Source organism: Puma concolor, chromosome D4 (assembly GCF_028749965.1).
Source record: "Puma concolor isolate L17-30 chromosome D4, mPumCon1.1.hap2, whole genome shotgun sequence".
Lineage (NCBI taxonomy): Eukaryota > Metazoa > Chordata > Mammalia > Carnivora > Felidae > Puma > Puma concolor.
The window spans coordinates 50848972-50867590 of record NC_141679.1 but is presented as its reverse complement, the minus strand read 5'-3'; the positions used below and the strand labels follow the sequence as shown (position 1 = coordinate 50867590).

Here is an 18619-nt window from a genome sequence, read left to right as displayed (position 1 = left end):
GACAAGATGTTCAAGTGACCCTGGTACTTGACAATTACACAATTAGCATTCAGGAAATGTTTAATAATGGAGTTTTTGTTGTTTATATTTCTATTGTGGCTTTTCATACCTTTAGATGAGGCTTAAACTGAATTCATATAAGCTGTTACTAAAAATTATCTACATCTTTAGACACTTTAGAAGTCTATGGAAAATAAGTAGTCATGATCCAGTTTTCATTATATATTTATCCTAACCACAAAATCACTACCACAGCATCAAATTTGCCTAACACATAGGGATCTTTGAGATGATTCCAATAGCCATGGGGGAAGAATTTATTTAATTTGGCAAGCTAGATATCTCTAAGCCTCTTCTAGAAGCAGAAAAGATGAGATGCCTAGGAAAAAGACTGAACAGGGGACAAAAAGGTATAAGAATTAAGTGAAAGTGAGGTCATAAAATGCAAATGAAGAAAAAGTTTGAAGGAAAGAGTGGTTAACAATTTTAAAACCGATATAGAAATTTTACTGGAATACAACCCAAAGGAATCCATTAATTTGGTATTTAAAATATCACTGGTTATGTTAACAAAGCAGCTTTGGTGCAGTTGACAGAGCAGTGTTTAGAAGAGATTGGGGTGTGAAGTAGACCAGTCTTTTACGGACATTTAATGTGAAAGTAATGGGAAGAAGATGAATGTGTTTCTAAATTGAGAGGATGAAAATCAAAGGAGGAAAGGCTAAAGCCACAGGAGAAAGGGGATGGTAGAGAATTAAGAAAGATTCATAAGGAATCTGCAGTGGATATGTAAGCACCAGGGGAGGAATTAGCATTAGACAGAAAGGGACCTTCTTTTAGAAGGATGTAGAAACTAGGCTTCTAAGACATTTTCTTCTGAGATGGGACATTTAACACTTCTGAGAGGGAAGAATGGGTACTAATGAAAATGTTTGTATGCAGGCAGTGGGGATGGTAACAAGTTAAAGAAATGTAGTAACTATGGGGCGCCTGGGTGGCGCAGTCGGTTAAGCGTCCTACTTCAGCCAGGTCACGATCTCGCGCTCCGTGAGTTCGAGCCCCGCGTCGGGCTCTGGGCTGATGGCTCAGAGCCTGGAGCCTGTTTCCGATTCTGTGTCTCCCTCTCTCTCTGCCCCTCCCCCGTTCATGCTCTGTCTCTCTCTGTCCCAAAAATAAATAAACGTTGAAAAAAAAAAAAATTAAAAAAAAAAAAAAAAAGAAATGTAGTAACTACTGCTTTATTTATTTGGCACCTTATACATTAAAACAATTTCCCATGCCTCATATGCATAGGAATCTTACAATAACCCTGCGAATAGGCTCAGGAAAACTGAGCTGCCCAAAGGCCTTCAGCTGGTGTGCTGCATAGGAAGAACTTTTTCAAAATCAAAGGTCCCATGCCCTTTCAGGTATGTTTCAATAATTATGTCCAAGCAGAGGAGGTGGTGAAGGGATGATCCATGGGAAGTATGTGACTAGCTTGGGTATGATGAAGAGATGTTTCTCTTCCAGTAAGTGAGGGAAATCTTTGCAGTGAACAGATTTACATAACTCCTTCAATGAAGAAAAGTTAAAGAAATGTCTAACCACATTTGTGTGGTGGGTGCTTTTATCACAATGAATGAAATAAAAATAAAGTCAGATTATTATAAGACATGCCAAAGGGTCTAATTCATGTGGCAGTTGAAATCCCAAGGACTTTTCCTTATAAGCATATAATGTGTTAGTGTTAAGTTTCAGCTCACCATCAATGTCCTTTTTGTTTACATTAGAATTGTGATCACACAATGTGAAAGCATTAACTTGGTATGGAATTTCAGACGATCAAACTGATATAAACTCTTAAAAGTTCTTTTCATCAGATCATACTCTGATTCCTGAGAAGATAATTAAGCAAATATGGCATCAATACCTACCATGTTTGTTGAGGTTATTGTTGAGAGAGGGGAAAGCAGTACACAGGGCGGTCATGAAGTATTTTAAGAATCAAAAGTCTGACAAATCATAGTACTGTATTTGGTAAGGAAATCCAATCTATGCTTAATGAAAAGATAGAATCTTAGAATGTTTATTTCATGGGAGCCTTTTTTTTTTTTTTTTGGCTGAGGTGGGGGCACATTAAAGATAATATAATGATGACTGGTCTTGTAAGAAGAGGTTTGCTTATCTCTTATTACCTGACACTTCTTCCAATTAGTTCTCACCTTTTTTTTTTTTTTTTTTTTCCAAGAAGATTTCTGCACTCATTATTTTGGTCTCTGTGCTATGTTCTCACCTTTTTTTAAAGTTTATTTATTTTGAGAGAAAGTGCGGGTAGGTGTGTTTGTGCATGAGTGGGGGAGGGGCAGAAAGAGGGACAGAGAGAATGCTAAGCTGGCTCCACACTGTCAGCACAGAGCCTGTTGTGGGGCTCAAACCTATGATCTGTGAGATCATGACTGGAGCCGAAATCAAGCATCGGACACTTAACCCACAGAGCCACCCAGGCAATTAAGTGACTCTTAGGGCCTCTTATGAATACCTCTTATGGTCCAAGCAGCTACCTCAAGTGTGCTCTTGGGAAAGGAAACAAGGCAACTGGACTGTTACAGTGTTTCCAGACCCTCTTTTCTGACTGACTGATATTTCTGGCAGGAAAAGGAACTGAGCCAGGAACAGCTTCAAAGGTAGAGGAGCCCAGGAGGGTAGGGCCAATGGGCAGTAAACATCCATTTGGCCTTCTGAGAACCATGAGCAAGGGACATTATAAAGGCAAGGGTTCCAGTACATTGCAGGGATGCAGGCTTCATCCATCCATCTACTGTTTAGCACTTTTGTTATTTCCTCCCAAGGGATGCTTGCTTTTCTCTGTAGGCTACATGGGAAGTTAGAGAAGCTGGAAAAGCAATTTTCTTTTCCTCTCCTTCTTAACCATTTCCCCTAATCCTGAGACACAGGTCCCTGCTTTGTCCTTGGCAGAGGGGATGGGGTGTGGCTGGTCAATCTCTAAGGCAGCCCTCCCCATCTCCAGTAAACTAAGGGAAAGTTCACTTTAACAAGAAGCAAATTAAAGATAGAAAGAGACTTTTAAAAATGAACTATAGTTTCCTTTGACAAAAAAAAAATTCAGGTTGAACTTATGGGTTGTATCAAATATTTTCACTTTCATGTCAGTCTGGACTTCCTCTACTAGGGTGAACTTATCTGTTGAGAATGAAAACACAGAAAAGGAGATAATATTTCAGTTGGTTAGTAGTAGTTCTTTCTTGACCTTGTGTCAAGTATAGTTTTAACACATTTAAGTTGGTCTTTCTTCCACGGTATTGCCATGTTGTTATCACAGTAAGAATACTATTTTACAGAAAGATGTGGAAATAAAACAAAAGTTAATTTTGAAAAATCTCATTTAGTTTTTATAGTTCTCTTGTGACTTACCTAGTGTGTCTAAACCTCTTTTAGGTAGCAGACCAAAGAATTCTTCAGGATCATGCTTCCTCCAAACTCTCTTGTACACTGGACTCTTCAATGGATGTTATTATTCCTCCTCTAACTCAGCTTGTCCTTATGTGCAATCGCTCGGACTTGTAGGAAGACACAGAAAACGACCCAACAGAACACCTCCGATTATTATCGAGTAGGTTATTTCTACACAGATAATTCCGATTCCCCTTAAGGTTATACAGTCAGGTTTTCAGAGCAGCAATTCATGATGATATATTATGAAAGAAGACACTGAGGCAGCAAAGTATAATCTAGTATCTTCTAAAAAGAAGCATCAGGCATTAAACTTTTTTATTATAAAGTTATAATAAATACTTTTAAAATAGAATTTTAAAAATAAGTTAATATTAAAAATATTCTGCATATTAATTAAAACACAATAAAGTTTCTAATTATAGTAATGGAGGCAGTTTAGTTTATTTAAAAAACTAAATCAAATGAGGTAGTGCATTGTCAACCTGGATAACACCTGTGTTGGTGACAGTGCAGGGAAACAAGCACTCTTGCACACTGCTAATAGCATGCCACCTTCTAAAAGCTAGTTTTGTCAAAAGCCTTGGATTCCACCTACTCTTCGACCCAATCTTAGGAGTTAAGCACTATTCATTTTACGGGTGAAGAAACTGAAATTCAGAGACTAAGTAACTTCCCAAGGTCATATAACAAGTTAGTAGGAGAGTTGTGATTCCAATTCAGTTACCCGATCCAAAACTTATGCTTAACTCCTACACCACAAACCTCATTCAATAATATGGGATTTGTTTTTAGAAAATACTTGTATAACAGAATAATATGCATCAAACTTAACATGTTGCAAAAAATATATAATGACATGGACAAATGTTTACAAAATTATAAATAGCAAACGTTTAAGAACAATCTGACATTACATGAAAACTTTACATTAAAAATTGTCTTTTAAGTCTCCTGGCCTGACTTAGTCAGTGAAACATGTGACTCTTGATCTTGGGGTCATGAGTTTGAGCCCCTTGTCGGGCACAGAGCTTACTTAAAAAAAAATTATCTTTTTAAGGATTTTCAGGGGTGTCTGGGTGGCTTAGTCGGTTAAGTGTTAGACTTTGGCTCAGGTCATGATCTCACTGTTTGTAAATTCAGGTCCTGCGTCTGACTCTGTGCTGAAGCTCAGAGCCTGGAGTCTGCTTCAGAATCTGTTGCCCGCGCTCTGTGCCCCTCCCCCACTCACGCACACTCTCTCTCTCTCAAAAATAAACATTAAAAAAAAAAGATTTTCGGGGCGCCTGGGTGGCGCAGTCGGTTAAGCGTCCGACTTCAGCCAGGTCACGATCTCGCGGTCCGTGAGTTCGAGCCCCGCATCGGGCTCTGGGCTGATGGCTCGGAGCCTGGAGCCTGTTTCTGATGCTGTGTCTCCCTCTCTCTCTGCCCCTCCCCCGTTCATGCTCTGTCTCTCTCTGTCCCCAAAATAAATAAACGTTGAAAAAAAAAATTAAAAAAAAAAAGATTTTCAATATCAGTTCTCAAACCATGAATCTGCAATTCAAAGACATAACCTACTTTTATGTAGAAAAGTGTACGAAAATGAAAGATTACATCAATAGTAAAATAGATGACTATTCTCTAGTGATCCATCTTGATTTCTTCTTACTTTAAGTCTAAATGTTCTAATTTACTGGTAAGGAGACAGCAAGAATCCCAGGAGCTTCTACTAACTGGTCTTTTATTTCTAGTGCGAATGGCATTACTCCATGTTCTAATCCTCTAACCTTGCACTGAATTTTACGCTTAAACATTAGATCAGAATGTGGTCCAAATCAAGGACTCTCCACTTAGCAAAAGAATATCAAGAACTCATGTTTATTTACTGATAAAGGATAAGGATGAGAAAAACAAAGACTTGCTAACTTTCCCATGTTGATTTTCATTAGTAAAACTACTCAGCATGTTTGTTCAGTCCGCAGCTTCTTTCCATATGACTTACAAGGTGTTGTTTTAACAGGAATGGAACTCACTGAGCAAATGTGACTGACTGAGGAAGAACCGGTTCATGCAGATAGTAGCCTCTAATGCTATCCTAGCAGAGAAATATTCTTGTTGGATTTGTTGAAAAGCTCTGAGAGGAAGGAAGAGACATTACTGAGAATTTCCCTCAGATAACACGTTTTAAAGAAATCCTGCTCAATTATGTTCCACAAATATCATATATGAGTAATTTAGAACGAAGGTTGGAAACCTTGCTTTTTTCAAGAAGTTTTTTTCTTTTTTTTCTGCCAAGCTTCTCATTGTTATAATGCAAACGCATATAGGACAATCTTCCTCCTACCTTCTTTCTGGGTGAAGACTGGGTCATATCTAGTTTAGTAACTGCCGAGCTGTCTTATTATCACATCTCCTTTCCACAAGTTAAAATACTAACTGCATACAGAATTTTATTTCAATTTTTGTTGCATTTCTAAATATTCTACGTACATGATAGATGATTCTGAACCAAAATTTTTAGACCAAAAGGTCCAAGGAAGATGAAAACAACCAGAATCCCACCACTCAGGAAAAAAAAAAAAATTAAACACGATATATATACTCTTCTCAATCTTATTGCACATTACCATATTAAGGGCTCTGAACAGTCAAGGAGATGGAAGACAATTTACCTTTGTTTCACACCATGTTTTTCAAACTTCTTTGACCATGAATCCTTTGGTGGCCAAACACCTATTAATAACCTGAGTTGCTCAGGATCTGAGGAACACATTTTAGGAATTCCACTGTAACGAATGTATTCCCATCCAGGATCTTCAGCCAGATTAGTACTTCAGAGTTAACCAAAATCAACAATGCTCACCCCTCTACCTAATCTCACACAGACTAAAGTTGAAGAATTTATGGTGATATTTACTTCAAGGAAGTAATATGCATGGATAAATTGATAGTATGTAAATTATACCTTGGTAAAGCCCCCCCCTCCTTTTTTAAAGAAACCAATATGCTTGTGTTTCAGGAATACTGAAAAGTGGAGGTATTTGAGGAACATGAAATCAGAGCAAAAGAAGGAAGGTTTTGAGAAATATTTTATACTGGCCAAGATAACTAATTCCTGACCACAAGACAGGATACATTTTTAGTTACTGTAATGTCTCCCAGATTTATACTATACAAATCTACCTCTTCTAGATTTTCTTTTCAAATGTTTGGGCAATGCTTACAAATTACTACTTCTAGTCCAAAAGAGTGAATGTATACTCCAGAGTGGCAATGAACAGTAACAGCCGTAAGTGCAACATTTCTTTTAAACTTCATGTTTTTCCTAGCATATACATGTTAGAAAGTATTTTTAAAATGCAAAGGTTAAAGTTTTTAATTCTGAATCTTTAGGGATAACTTATATACAAAAAATGTGTTAATATATTTACCTGCAACCCTATATTCCCTAAAATACATCAAATATACCCTATTTGAGAAATAAAGCTCAAAGCTAAACATCTCCCTTCTATTCTTACTTTTTCTAGAAGCAAAAATTGACAAGACTGATATATATGCTAAATAAGAATCACACTCCTTGTATCCCCCCCAGAGATGGTACATTAAAAAAAAATGATGTCATTTGCTGCCATGGACAGATTATACCAACTAAAATGAATCTCAATGGCCACTTATAGTTTATCTCTAGGTTGTTTGAGACATTTTTATCACCCACTTGAACAAATACAAATATCATAAAAAGATACTTTAATGTAAAAACTTTTTATTGAACTATTACACTATTTAAAATACACTCTTCAAAGCAGTCACAAAAATTATAGCACTCAAACATTTTAGGTAAAACTCTTCAAGGGTAAGCTATTTTTTTTTCAGTCAGCTTGTCCAAAGTTCAGTATCTAGAGGACACTACTACAGAGACTTGCAGTTGGTTCAGACTCAGTTTCTGCTCATGCTATGTAGAGCGTCCACAAGGTTTTTATTGTACTCTGCAATCTGCTTGGTCACAGTCTTCATAATTGACTGGTAATCACTCTCTTGACTCTTGGTTGCTATAACTAATTACATGAGTTAAGGGAGAACACTGATCAACAAAAATAGTGATCTATTTTGGCTTTGGAAGGAACCAATTCATACTGGAATTTTTCTTATTGAAAACTGAAAAGAGCACAGAAAAAGCACAATTAGAATATATAGGAAAAATATAGTAGATTAAGATCATTTAAAACCTAAAAGGCCAAGCAAAACTTGTTTCAAAAAAGTACGCCTACAGGGGCACCTGGGTGGCTTGGTCAGTTAAGCATCCGACTTCAGCTCAAGTCATGATCTTGCAGTTCATGAGTTTGAGCCCCACATTGGGCTCTGTGCTGACAGCTCAGAGCCTGGAGCCTGCTTTGGAGTCTGTGTCTCCCTCTCTCTCTCTCTGCCTCTTCCCTGCTCATGTGCGCACACACACTCTCTCTCAAAAATAAACGTTAAAAAAAAATATTTAACTCTAAAAAAAAAAGTACACTTATACTATAAAAGTTTTTGTATAGTTAATATGTTATGCATCTCAATCTAATTCTGTTCTGAAAATAGCTGAATGTTCAGAAGAACCATGTTCTCTAGAGTACCTCACAATTTCAGAAGTCTTTAGACTTCACTGTATTTCAAAATCGCCTACTTTGTGTTGCATAAAACTAGACTGCTGGACTAAAGTATATTGTGTGTGGGAATCTTCTTTTTTTAAAAAAAATATTTATTTATTTTGAGAGAGGGGGAGAGAGTGAGAGCACGCAAGGAGGGACAGAGAGAGAGAGGGAGGGAGGGAGGGAGGGAGGGAGGGAGAGAGAGAGAGAGAGAGAGAGAGAGAGAGAGAATCCCAAGCAGGCTCCATGCTCAGCACAGAGCCTGATATGGGGCTTGATCTTGTGATCATAACCCGAGCTGAAACCAAGAGTCAGGTGCTTAATGGACCAAGCCACCCAGGTGCCCCAGGAGTCTTCTGCTTTTAAACCAAGTTGCCCTATTGTGGGAACAGAGTTCCTGATGTATTTCATCTGGAGATAAGCTGGGATCCATGCTGCCCTGAGCTAAAAGTTCAGCAGTTTCCTAGACGAGAATCTATACCACCAATGAGTCAGGAGCTATTTTTCCAAGCAGAGATGTCCTTAATGGGTCAAAGAAGGGAACTGAAAATAAGTTTTGGGGAAACGTTTCTCACAACTTCACAACACATGCCCTCAGTAGCTGTTTCCTTCTCCTATATAGTAGCACAAAAAGATAAGTAAGAAGATGGGATATAAGTTCCACCTTAGCAGAAATGTGAGGTTGAATTGGCTGAAACACAAATGAGCTTGAAGGTCAAATTTCTCAGGAGACTATTCGGTTTATCTCCCTCTCCTGCCCGTATATCCAAGGTACAGACATACCCTAATTACTGTAGACTAGAGACTAACTCTTATTCATTTATGACCCACATAGTTTGGCTCAGTGATATTTGATAGATGTATGTTAAATTTCATTTCATTTCAACCTTTAAAGAAATTCCTAGGAAAAAAAAATCACTTAGTCAAGTTCATTTGCAGCTTTTTAAAGGATACATTCTTTCATCACAAAATTATTTTGCTCATGGTGTTGCCACTTCCTCTCCAAATTTGTAAGCTAAAAACACAAAATAACAATGTTAAACAGTACCCATATTCAGAACAATTATACACCCTTTTAAGAGGATAAGGAAAAAAACATTCTATTTAAAGTCTTATCAACTCCTTGCATTTTAGCGAGATAAAGCCATGGTACACAAAAAAGAAAATTAGAAAAGATTAAACAACCGTAAATACATTAATAAATACAATGTTGAATTTGACAACAGGTTTTACTCTATATGTTTATTTTAATTGGAAAGCATTTACAATATTTATTATGCCAATGAATGTGCCAACTGAAAGACAATTTATGATTTTTTCCCTTTCCTAAAAGAACTAGAAAGAAAAGAATAGGACATAATGGGAATCTCTCCTTGAAATCTGGAAGTCTAATGCCACAAATGTGATATATATTCTAACACTGTCAAAGGTTCAACTATATAGGAGTAACTTCCTTATTTCCAGGGCTAAATTTCCTGTCTAATTCCACAAGCTGTGATAAGAACAGAGCTGCAGTGTGAAGATTATAAGAGGGTTGGTAAAAAGCTGGCGCTGTTACAATAATTTCTGCATCAACAGGAAACTAATGTGGATATTATATTGATGGTTGCTTCCTCAGAAGACAATTTTACTGTTATAGAATTAAATTGTTTTTCTGATTTAATTAACCTTGTAACTCTGGGTTATGGTCTTTCTTTTTTAAGATGCACATCGTACTTTTCCTAAGCAAAAGACTGTCTGAAAAATGAAACATTAAAATAACATTGTGCATGGACATTTCTAAGAGGTAATGATCATTTTTAAGAATCTGATAACTGAAGCAGCATTAATATTTCTTTCTACTCTCATGTTAAAATTATTTTAAGGGCATATGTTCAGTCTTAAGGTAGCATCCATCTCATTATTTCTTCTAAAGAGATAAATCTAAATATTATAATAAATCCTAATTAATTGTATAAACTGTATGTGCCATGAGTTAACACTATTAAATCAGATATAGCTCCCCAGCTGGGAACTCAAAGTTAAGATGAACTTAAGGAAGCAGTCAGCATTTTTGGCAATAAATCTCTAATAACCTTTTGCAAAGTCAAGTACCAAACTTTTCCTCTTTGTTTCATACAAAGAGGTGGCCTTCTTAGAATGCAGCAGACCTCTTAAGTGCTAAATGAATAATGCTATAAAAGCAACACTATGTAAAGGTCAACTTCCTTCTATATTATACATGTGTATTAGTGACTTGCCTTTAAACCTCCGAGGATATCTTGAAGCATTAATCTTTTTTTTTCCTACAACTTAAACAGTCTGTTGTATGTTCTTTATATATTCTGGATATTAACCCCTTATCAGATATATGATTTGCAAATATTTTCTCCCATTCTGTAAGTTGTTTTCATTTTGATTGTTTCTTTTGCTGTGAAGAAGCTTTTTAGTTCGATTAGGCATACGTATTTATTTTTGCCTTTGTTACTTCAACTTTTGGTATCATAACCAAAACACTGCTACCAAGACTCATGTCAAGGAGCCTTAAAAAAATTTTTTTTAATGTTTATTTATTTTTGAGAGAGAGACAGACAGAGAGCAAGCAGGGGAGGGACAGAGAGAGAGGAGAAAACAAAATCTGAAGCAGGCTCCAGGCTCCGAGCTGTCAGCACAGAACCCAACATGGGACTCAAACTCATGGACCACGAGATCATGACCTGAGCTGAAGTCTGACGTTTAACCGAATGAGCCACCCAGGCGCCCCATGAGAGCTTTATCCCTATGTTTTCTACTAAGAGTTTTATAGTTTGTTTCAATATGAATATTGTTTAAATGATATCAAGTAAATAATAGCCATTCCTCAAAAAAGTCTGTTATGAAAATTATTTATAGGTGTCAAAAAAGTTTTCAAGAAAACAGTTGTGAAAGATAATGGGACCAGATTTTATGTGATCAGTAGGGATTCTCAAAAAGCAACAAATAATACAGAGAATAAATTGTGAGTTATGTTATGAATTCCTGTTACCAGTATATGGTGTTAAGTATATGATTAGTACTTGATGTGGGAATAAACAAGGTAGCCACTAACTGGGTCTAAGAAATTGTGTTTGTGAGGTGTTTTCCTCCTTAAGTATATCAATATTTTTTCCTAAGAACCATTTAAGACAATAGCCTCATAAACTTTTTCTTACATTTCTTCAGCATCCATCCCCACTCTAAACAGCCTAGGATAACTGTGCCAATTACAAATCTATATCTAGACCTGTACATCATGAAGTAGAGACAGAATAACTGATAAATTTGAGAAAAAAAATTAGTGATTTCTAAGCTTTTAGTTGTGGCAAACTCTGATGAGACTCCACCCCTTTCAAAAAGAATATAAGGTATATCTTTGTCTTTAAAATGGTAAATCCATATACAGCTGTCATAAAAATCATCAAAAAAAGATCTTGAAATATTTAAGTGAGAAAATTAATGTTTAAAGACTATATGCATAGAATTTGATTTTTGGAAAAACAATGTAAAATGGGTATAGAACTGCACAGGAAAAAGTTTACAAAGATATTATACCAAAATATTAACAGTGATTGACTATCATGATCATATTACCAAATAAAGAAAAGAATAATTTTTCATGCATTTAGTGTTAATAAATCATAGTTACAAATTGCTAATGTATGTATACTAACTAGACATGAGAATGATCAATCCTTATCAGACCATAATTACTGATTTTGTACACATCACACATGCTTCATTTAATCCTCCAACAAATACTTTCTGAACACCTATTATGTGCAAACCCCTGGCACAGTGTAAGAAGAAAGTGAAATGAGACAGAAATCATCTCTATCCTCTCAGACAGGGCACTTAATCTAAAAAACTTCTGACATTGTTCAGGTAACTCTGTCAGTAGGATGAATGATATGAAAAGGGGGCTTGTCTATGCATTCTGTGTAAATAATCAGAAATGTAAATCAAGTAGTTCAAGTATAGGACTGCTTTTTACAGCATTAAACAGTTTTAAAACTAAAAATAACCTAAATGTGCAACAATATGGAACTGCTTCCGAAAATTATATCCATGAAGTCAAATATCATATAGAATCGTATTTTTTAAAAATCTACTGACAAGGGAAAGTGCTTATTAGAAACAAGTTTCTAAATAATATGTACCACATGATACCATTTCTTTAAATATATAGAAATACACATATACTTATGTGTACGTATAAAGTGTGTGTACATATAACATACACACAGAGACTAGAAGGACCTACACAAAAAGGACAAGAATTATTTCTTCTGTGAGATATTAGTCATTAAGGTTTATTTTCTTTATTTGTGGTTTTCATGATTTAGCAAAGTTTCTCCATTCAAAATGCTTGAGTTTTGAAATTTTTAAAAGCTATTATCATAACAGCTATGCCTAGAACAGAGCCTAGAACAGAGTGCCCTTCAATATAGGCTTATAGAAGGAGAGCAAAAGTAAATTCACTTCTGAGTGGAGACTGTACACAGTCTGGCTATCTTCAAAACCAGAAAGTCTGGAAGATAAACAAAACAACTTAAAGAAAAAATTGTTTTGGGGTGGAAATACAGATTAAGAACATGGGACAGACAGTTTAAAAACAGAAATAAACTTTAGTCTTTTTTCCTTTTTACCTGAGAATGTGTCTCATTTTCTTGCAATTGTGTTTTTAGCGTCTCATACTCTACATTTAGCTTCTCCATTATTTTCTTAAAGGCATTTCTACGGGTTGTTAATACTGTTCTCTCCTGATGTAATTTCTAGATAGATCCAAATGGAAGCAAATAATAGACTTCAGTGAATATCTAGTAAGCCTATATAAATCATTTCCTACTTAAATAATTTCAATGATAGTCTGGTTAAATTCTACCAAGATTATAATTACTCTAAAACTTGTTTGTAAAATTACCTTTTGAGTTATAATAAGTGAAATCAGTATTAACTGTATTAAGGCTGCTATATATATGTTCTTATCCAACCAAATTTAATTTAATTTAAATAATTTATTTTAATGTAAATAGCAAAGAAAAGCCACTAATAATAAAGTCTTAAGTAGGGAAATATCATAATCAAACCTGCATTTAACAAAGTTCATATCTGTTGAAATGCTCTATCCCTCGCTTTTGCCTTTTGTTTAAAACTTGTATTTCCCTAAATTCCTACTACATATGTAAACATCTTTATTTTTTTTCTTAGCTTATATATCAAATAATCAACTGAAAATAGTAAATTCTATAAACTACACACATATTAATTTGTTAAAAAAAACATTTGTATCATAATTTTATAAGACTGTCACCATTTACCTTTTTCTTTTCTTCACCTGATGATTTTAAAGCTGGCAAATCATTATATGTTTCCAAATCAGCTGTCATTTGCTTAATTTTGCTTTTCAGAGAATGCTGTTCCTCAGTCATTTTACTTTCCAGAAGCTCCATTTTCTGTAGATCCAACTGTAGACGCTGACTATCTGAAACATAAGAAAATTCAAAACCATAGTCAAAACTTTATTCCTTTCACAAAGACAAATACAATGCAACCATTAAAAATCATGTTTTACAGAGTACCTGCAAAAGAAACGTGTTTCATTACAGCCAACGAGACAATACAAAGATAAATTACAAAGAAAAAAAATACTCTTCCTCCAGGTAACCAACATAACCTGATGTATACCAACATACTTGTCTCCATTCTCATACAAACATTCAAGAACACACACGTTTTTTTTTTCTTACTTAATAATATAACATATATTATGAGACCCATTATTTTTAATAGGGGCATGAAAGCAAATTAGGAAACATTATATATTTATATACATATATATATGTAGCAAAATTTTGTAGCTATATATACAGTCAATTCTCCTTACTTATGGTAGTTATATTCCATAAAGTTACTATAAATACTAGGTTAGCAAATACTAAATCATTTGCTCCTATGGGTGATACGGGGTTAGGTTCCTGAGAGCCCCTGGTCACAATATTTTCATCCATCAACTAATACATAACCTTGTTTTGTGTGTGTTTCTGTTTAAACATACCTTATTTAATATATATCAAATTCAAGGCCAACTTATACCTAAACAAAGCTAACCTAACTCACATATTCTCTGTAAGGCACATTGCCTTACAATATTCTTAGGAATAGTGGGCTTAGGAACACGAACCAACACTTCAGCATTGTGCTTGGGAGCCATATTATACAGGAGAATCACCAACAAAAAGTACAAAACTGTGGCAAAAAGTGGCACCAAATATGCCACAAAAAGGATACTTGTTCACAGTATGAGGATTAAAACAAGAAGGCAGCGTGTTGCCTTATTTGACCTCCACTGAAAAATGTATGTCAGGCAATACAAATTTTTCCTGACTTTGCACATGTCCACAAATGATCATGAAAGTGCTACAAGTATTAATTTTGGGGGTACAAATTAATTATGGTGAGTAGGTAAATTCACAAATACAGAATTATGAATGAGGACTGACTGTAAATATATGTGTGTTTAAGAGGGAGTGTGTGTCTCATTCTTTGCTGCAAAAGTATTGAGCATCTACTAAGTGCTAGGTGCTAAGAATAATATGGAGATCAACAGAGACATTGATTTTGCTCAAGGAGCTATATTCTAGAGGTAGAACCAGGATATTAAAGTAAGCATTTACAATAAGTTAGACAACTACCATGAAAAGAGTAATACAGAGTGCCATAAGAGCATATGGGACTAAGAGAACTCTCTAAATATATGCCTTTTAACTGAGTGAAGCCTTAAGGATTAGGAATCCACCAAACCAAGAAGTGAATGTGCTCCAGGCAACACATCCAATATATGCCAAGTCTAGAGGTGAGAAAGCGAGGTACACCTAAGCAAATAATAAAAGTTAAGTATGATTAGGACCCAAAGTTCAAAGTGGGAAGAATTTCAGGTCATGAAGGGCTTTATAAATGAAAAAAGGGAATTGAAACTTTATCCAATATGGCCCTTTGTAGCAACATGGATGGAACTGGAGAGTGTGATGCTAAGTGAAATAAGCCATACAGAGAAAGACAGATACCATATGGTTTCACTCTTATGTGGATCCTGAGAAACTTAACAGAAACCCATGGGGGAGGGGAAGGGGGAAAAAAAAAGAGGTTAGAGTGGGAGAGAGCCAAAGCATAAGAGACTCTTAAAAACTGAGAACAAACTGAGGGTTGATGGGGGGTGGGAGGGAGGGGAGGGTGGGTGATGGGTATTGAGGAGGGCACCTTTTGGGATGAGCACTGGGTGTTGTATGGAAACCAATTTGACAATAAATTTCATGTATTGAAAAAAATTAAAAAAATAAAAACAGTCAAAAAAAAAAAAAAAAAAGAAAAGAAACTTTATCCAAAGGGCAATGGTAAGTAATCGATGAATTTCAAATCAAATTGTGGCATAATTAAATTTCAGAAAGTTCACTCTGGTTTCAATGTGGACAATTAATTAGAAAAGCATTACTAACATACAGAAGGACCAGTTAAATGTTGATTCAGTGATCTACATAAGAAATCTTAGACTGGTGTTAACACTTTGGGGATTTTTTTTTCATTAAGCAATATTTATTAAGTGCTTTCTGTGTGCCAGGCAAACTTCTAGGCAGAGGGGATACAGCAATGAATAAAGCATATGAAAATCCCTATCCTTATAGAACCTATATTCCAGTAAAAGACAACTATATATATGAAATCTAAAGTTATGTCACATGGAAGTAAATGAGGAAAAAATACAGGGGAGATGTGGAGGGACTCAGAGATATTCGGGATTTGGGGTTAACAAAACAGGCAATTGACTGGATACAGTGGTTGAGCAAGAGGAGTCAATGCAGAGTTCCATTTCTAACTTAAAGGTAAAGGAGTTGATGGTTGGGAAGGCAGACGGAAGTCTAAACTTTTGTTTGTAGGAGGGAATGAAATGAAGGGTTCAAGTCAACTTAGGATATGTTGTGCGAGTTACCTCAGAAACACCTAAATAGTAAACAGGACATGTATAGATATATGCGGGCGTCTAAAGCCCTGAGAGAAATTTGAAGATAACTATTTTGAAATCATCCACATAGCGCTTGAAACTATGGGTGTAGTTGAAATCATCAAGGGAAAAGGATTCATGACAGAACCTATTTTTAAAAGAATAAATTGACATGAGGGAGCCTATAAAGGAGAATAAGAAATGACCAAAGAAGTAAAAGAAAAATGAAACCATGGTGAAAAGACATTTCAAGACTAAAGGAGTGGTTTGTAACGCAGAATACTATTTAGAGATTAAAAAAAAAAAAAAAAAAAAAAAAAGACTGCAAAATACAAGTTGTACTAACTGGACAGGAAAACCTTGATGTATTTCCTGAGAATAGATTTCATAGAAAGAAAAAAAAAAAAAATGGGACCAAGAGTGAGAGGAAGGTTTTGAAAACTTTGGCAGTGAAACCTCAGAAAGGGAGGGATGAGAGCTGGGCAGAGAATACTTGGGAGAGGTTTCTTCTTTTTTGCCAAGATGAAATATTTGAAGACTGAAGAAGATATTGGCAAATGACATATCTGATAAAGGGTTAGTATCCAAAATATATAAAGAACTGATACAAGTCAACAACAAAAGACCCCAAATAATCCAATTAAAGATGGGGAGAAGACATTAACAGACATTTTTTGAAAGAAGACATACAGATGGTCAATAGGCAACAGACGCTCAACATCACTCATCATCAGGGAAATGCAAAAACTACCATGAGGTATCACCTCACAGCTGTCAGAATGGCTAAAATAAATATAGAAGAAACAACAAGTATTGGCAAGAACGTGGAGAAAAAGGGACCCTTGTGCACTATGGTTGGGAATGCAAACTGGCGCCGCCACTATGGAAAACAGTATGGAGGTTCATCAAAAACTTAAAAATAGAACTTCCCTATGATCCAGTAATCGCACTACTGGGTATTTATCCAAAAAATACAAAAACACTAATTCAAAGGGATACACGCACCCTTCTCTATGTTTACTGCAGCATTATTTATAACAGCCAAATTATGGAATCAACCCAAGTGTCCACTGATAGATGAATGGATAAAGAAGATATGGCATACACACACACACACACACACACACACACACACACACACACAATGTAATATTATTCAGTTATAAAAATGAATGGAATCTTGCCATTTGCAATGACATGGATGGAGCTAGAGAGCATATACTACTAAGTGAAATAAGTCAGTCAGAGAAAGATAAATACATTATGATTTCACTTATATGGGCAATTTAGGAAACAAAATAAATGAGCAAGGGGAAAAAAGGAGAGAGAGAGAGAGAGAGAGACAAAAAGAGAGAGAAATAAAAAAACAGACTCTTTCTTAGCTATAGAGAATAAACTGATGGTTACTAGAGGGCAAGTGGGTAGGGGGATGGGTGAAACAGATGATGGGGATTAAAGAGTGCACTTAACCATGATGAGTGCTGAGTAATGCACAGAATTGCTGAATCACTAAATCATACACCTGAAACTCATGTAACACTGTGTGTTAACTATACTGGGATTAAAATTAAAAACTATTAAAAAGAAAAGAAAAAAGACTGGAAAGATAAATACCAACATTTTAATAGTCATAAATATTTGACAGTGGGAATTTAATATTTAAAAAGCTTTTATTTATGCTTTTCTGTATCTCCAAAATTCTCTGTAATGAATACAAATTACAATAAGAAGGCAATGTTTAAAAAAATAGTTTTTTTTTATTTTTTAATGTTTATTTATTTATTAAAAAATTTTTTTAACGTTTTATATTTTTGAGAGAGACAGAGTGCGAGCAGGGGAGGGGCAGAGAGAGAGGGAGACACAGAATCTGAAGCACGCTCCAAGCTCTGAGCTCTCAGCACAGAGCCTGATGCAGGGCTTGAACTCAAGAACCGCGAGATCATGACCTGAGCTGAAGTCAGATGCTTAACCAACTGGGCCACCCAGACAGCTCCAAAAATATTTTGTTCTCAACAGAATTCTATAATATCTACCTTCTCTATTTCAGAGACTTTTAAACATTGTGGTTCTGAATTTAAAAGTCCTTTTTCAATGTGAGAGAAAGGTATGGTGGGAGCCAATATTACTGAGTACCTGAAATGTGCCTGACTTTATATGTTATCTCTTCTACTTCATAACAGCCTTAGGAGGTATGCTATGAGGAAACTGAAGCTTACAAAGGTATTTTGTCCAAGGTCACACAACCAGTCAGGCTTTGGCGCTGAGTAATATTATTATCATGTTTATGAAAGGTTCATATTTAAGACAGCAAATGTTACTTAATGATCCAAAAAGATGCCTCGATGAGGAACAGTGAGCTATGAAAAGAGAAACATAACATTTGCTCAGTTTTGCTATTCAGGCTTCCCCAGACATCTTCTTTGTTTTACTTTTCTTATAGCTATCAAAGTAAAACATGAGGGGCGCCTGGGTGGCTCAGTCGGTTAAGCGTCCGGCTTCAGCTCAGGTCACGATCTCACGGTCCCTGAGTTCGAGCCCCGCGTCAGGCTCTGGGCTGATGGCT

General features: G+C 35.6%; 1 protein-coding gene across 2 annotated transcripts in view; it reads right to left on the bottom strand.

Annotated features, from left to right (window-relative positions):
- Positions 1-7178: 7178 nt before the first annotated feature.
- Positions 7179-18619, bottom strand: part of IFT74 (intraflagellar transport 74) — an 89846-nt gene continuing 78405 nt past the window's right edge. For both annotated transcript variants that reach the window (XM_025922474.2, XM_086685421.1), the window contains exons 17-20: positions 13379-13542; positions 12707-12832; positions 9018-9078; positions 7179-7490 (exon numbers count right to left, since the gene is read on the bottom strand). In XM_025922474.2, the coding sequence (XP_025778259.1) occupies positions 7372-7490; positions 9018-9078; positions 12707-12832; positions 13379-13542 (470 nt within the window). In that variant the 3' untranslated portion in view covers positions 7179-7371. The remainder of the gene's footprint in view (positions 7491-9017; positions 9079-12706; positions 12833-13378; positions 13543-18619) is intronic.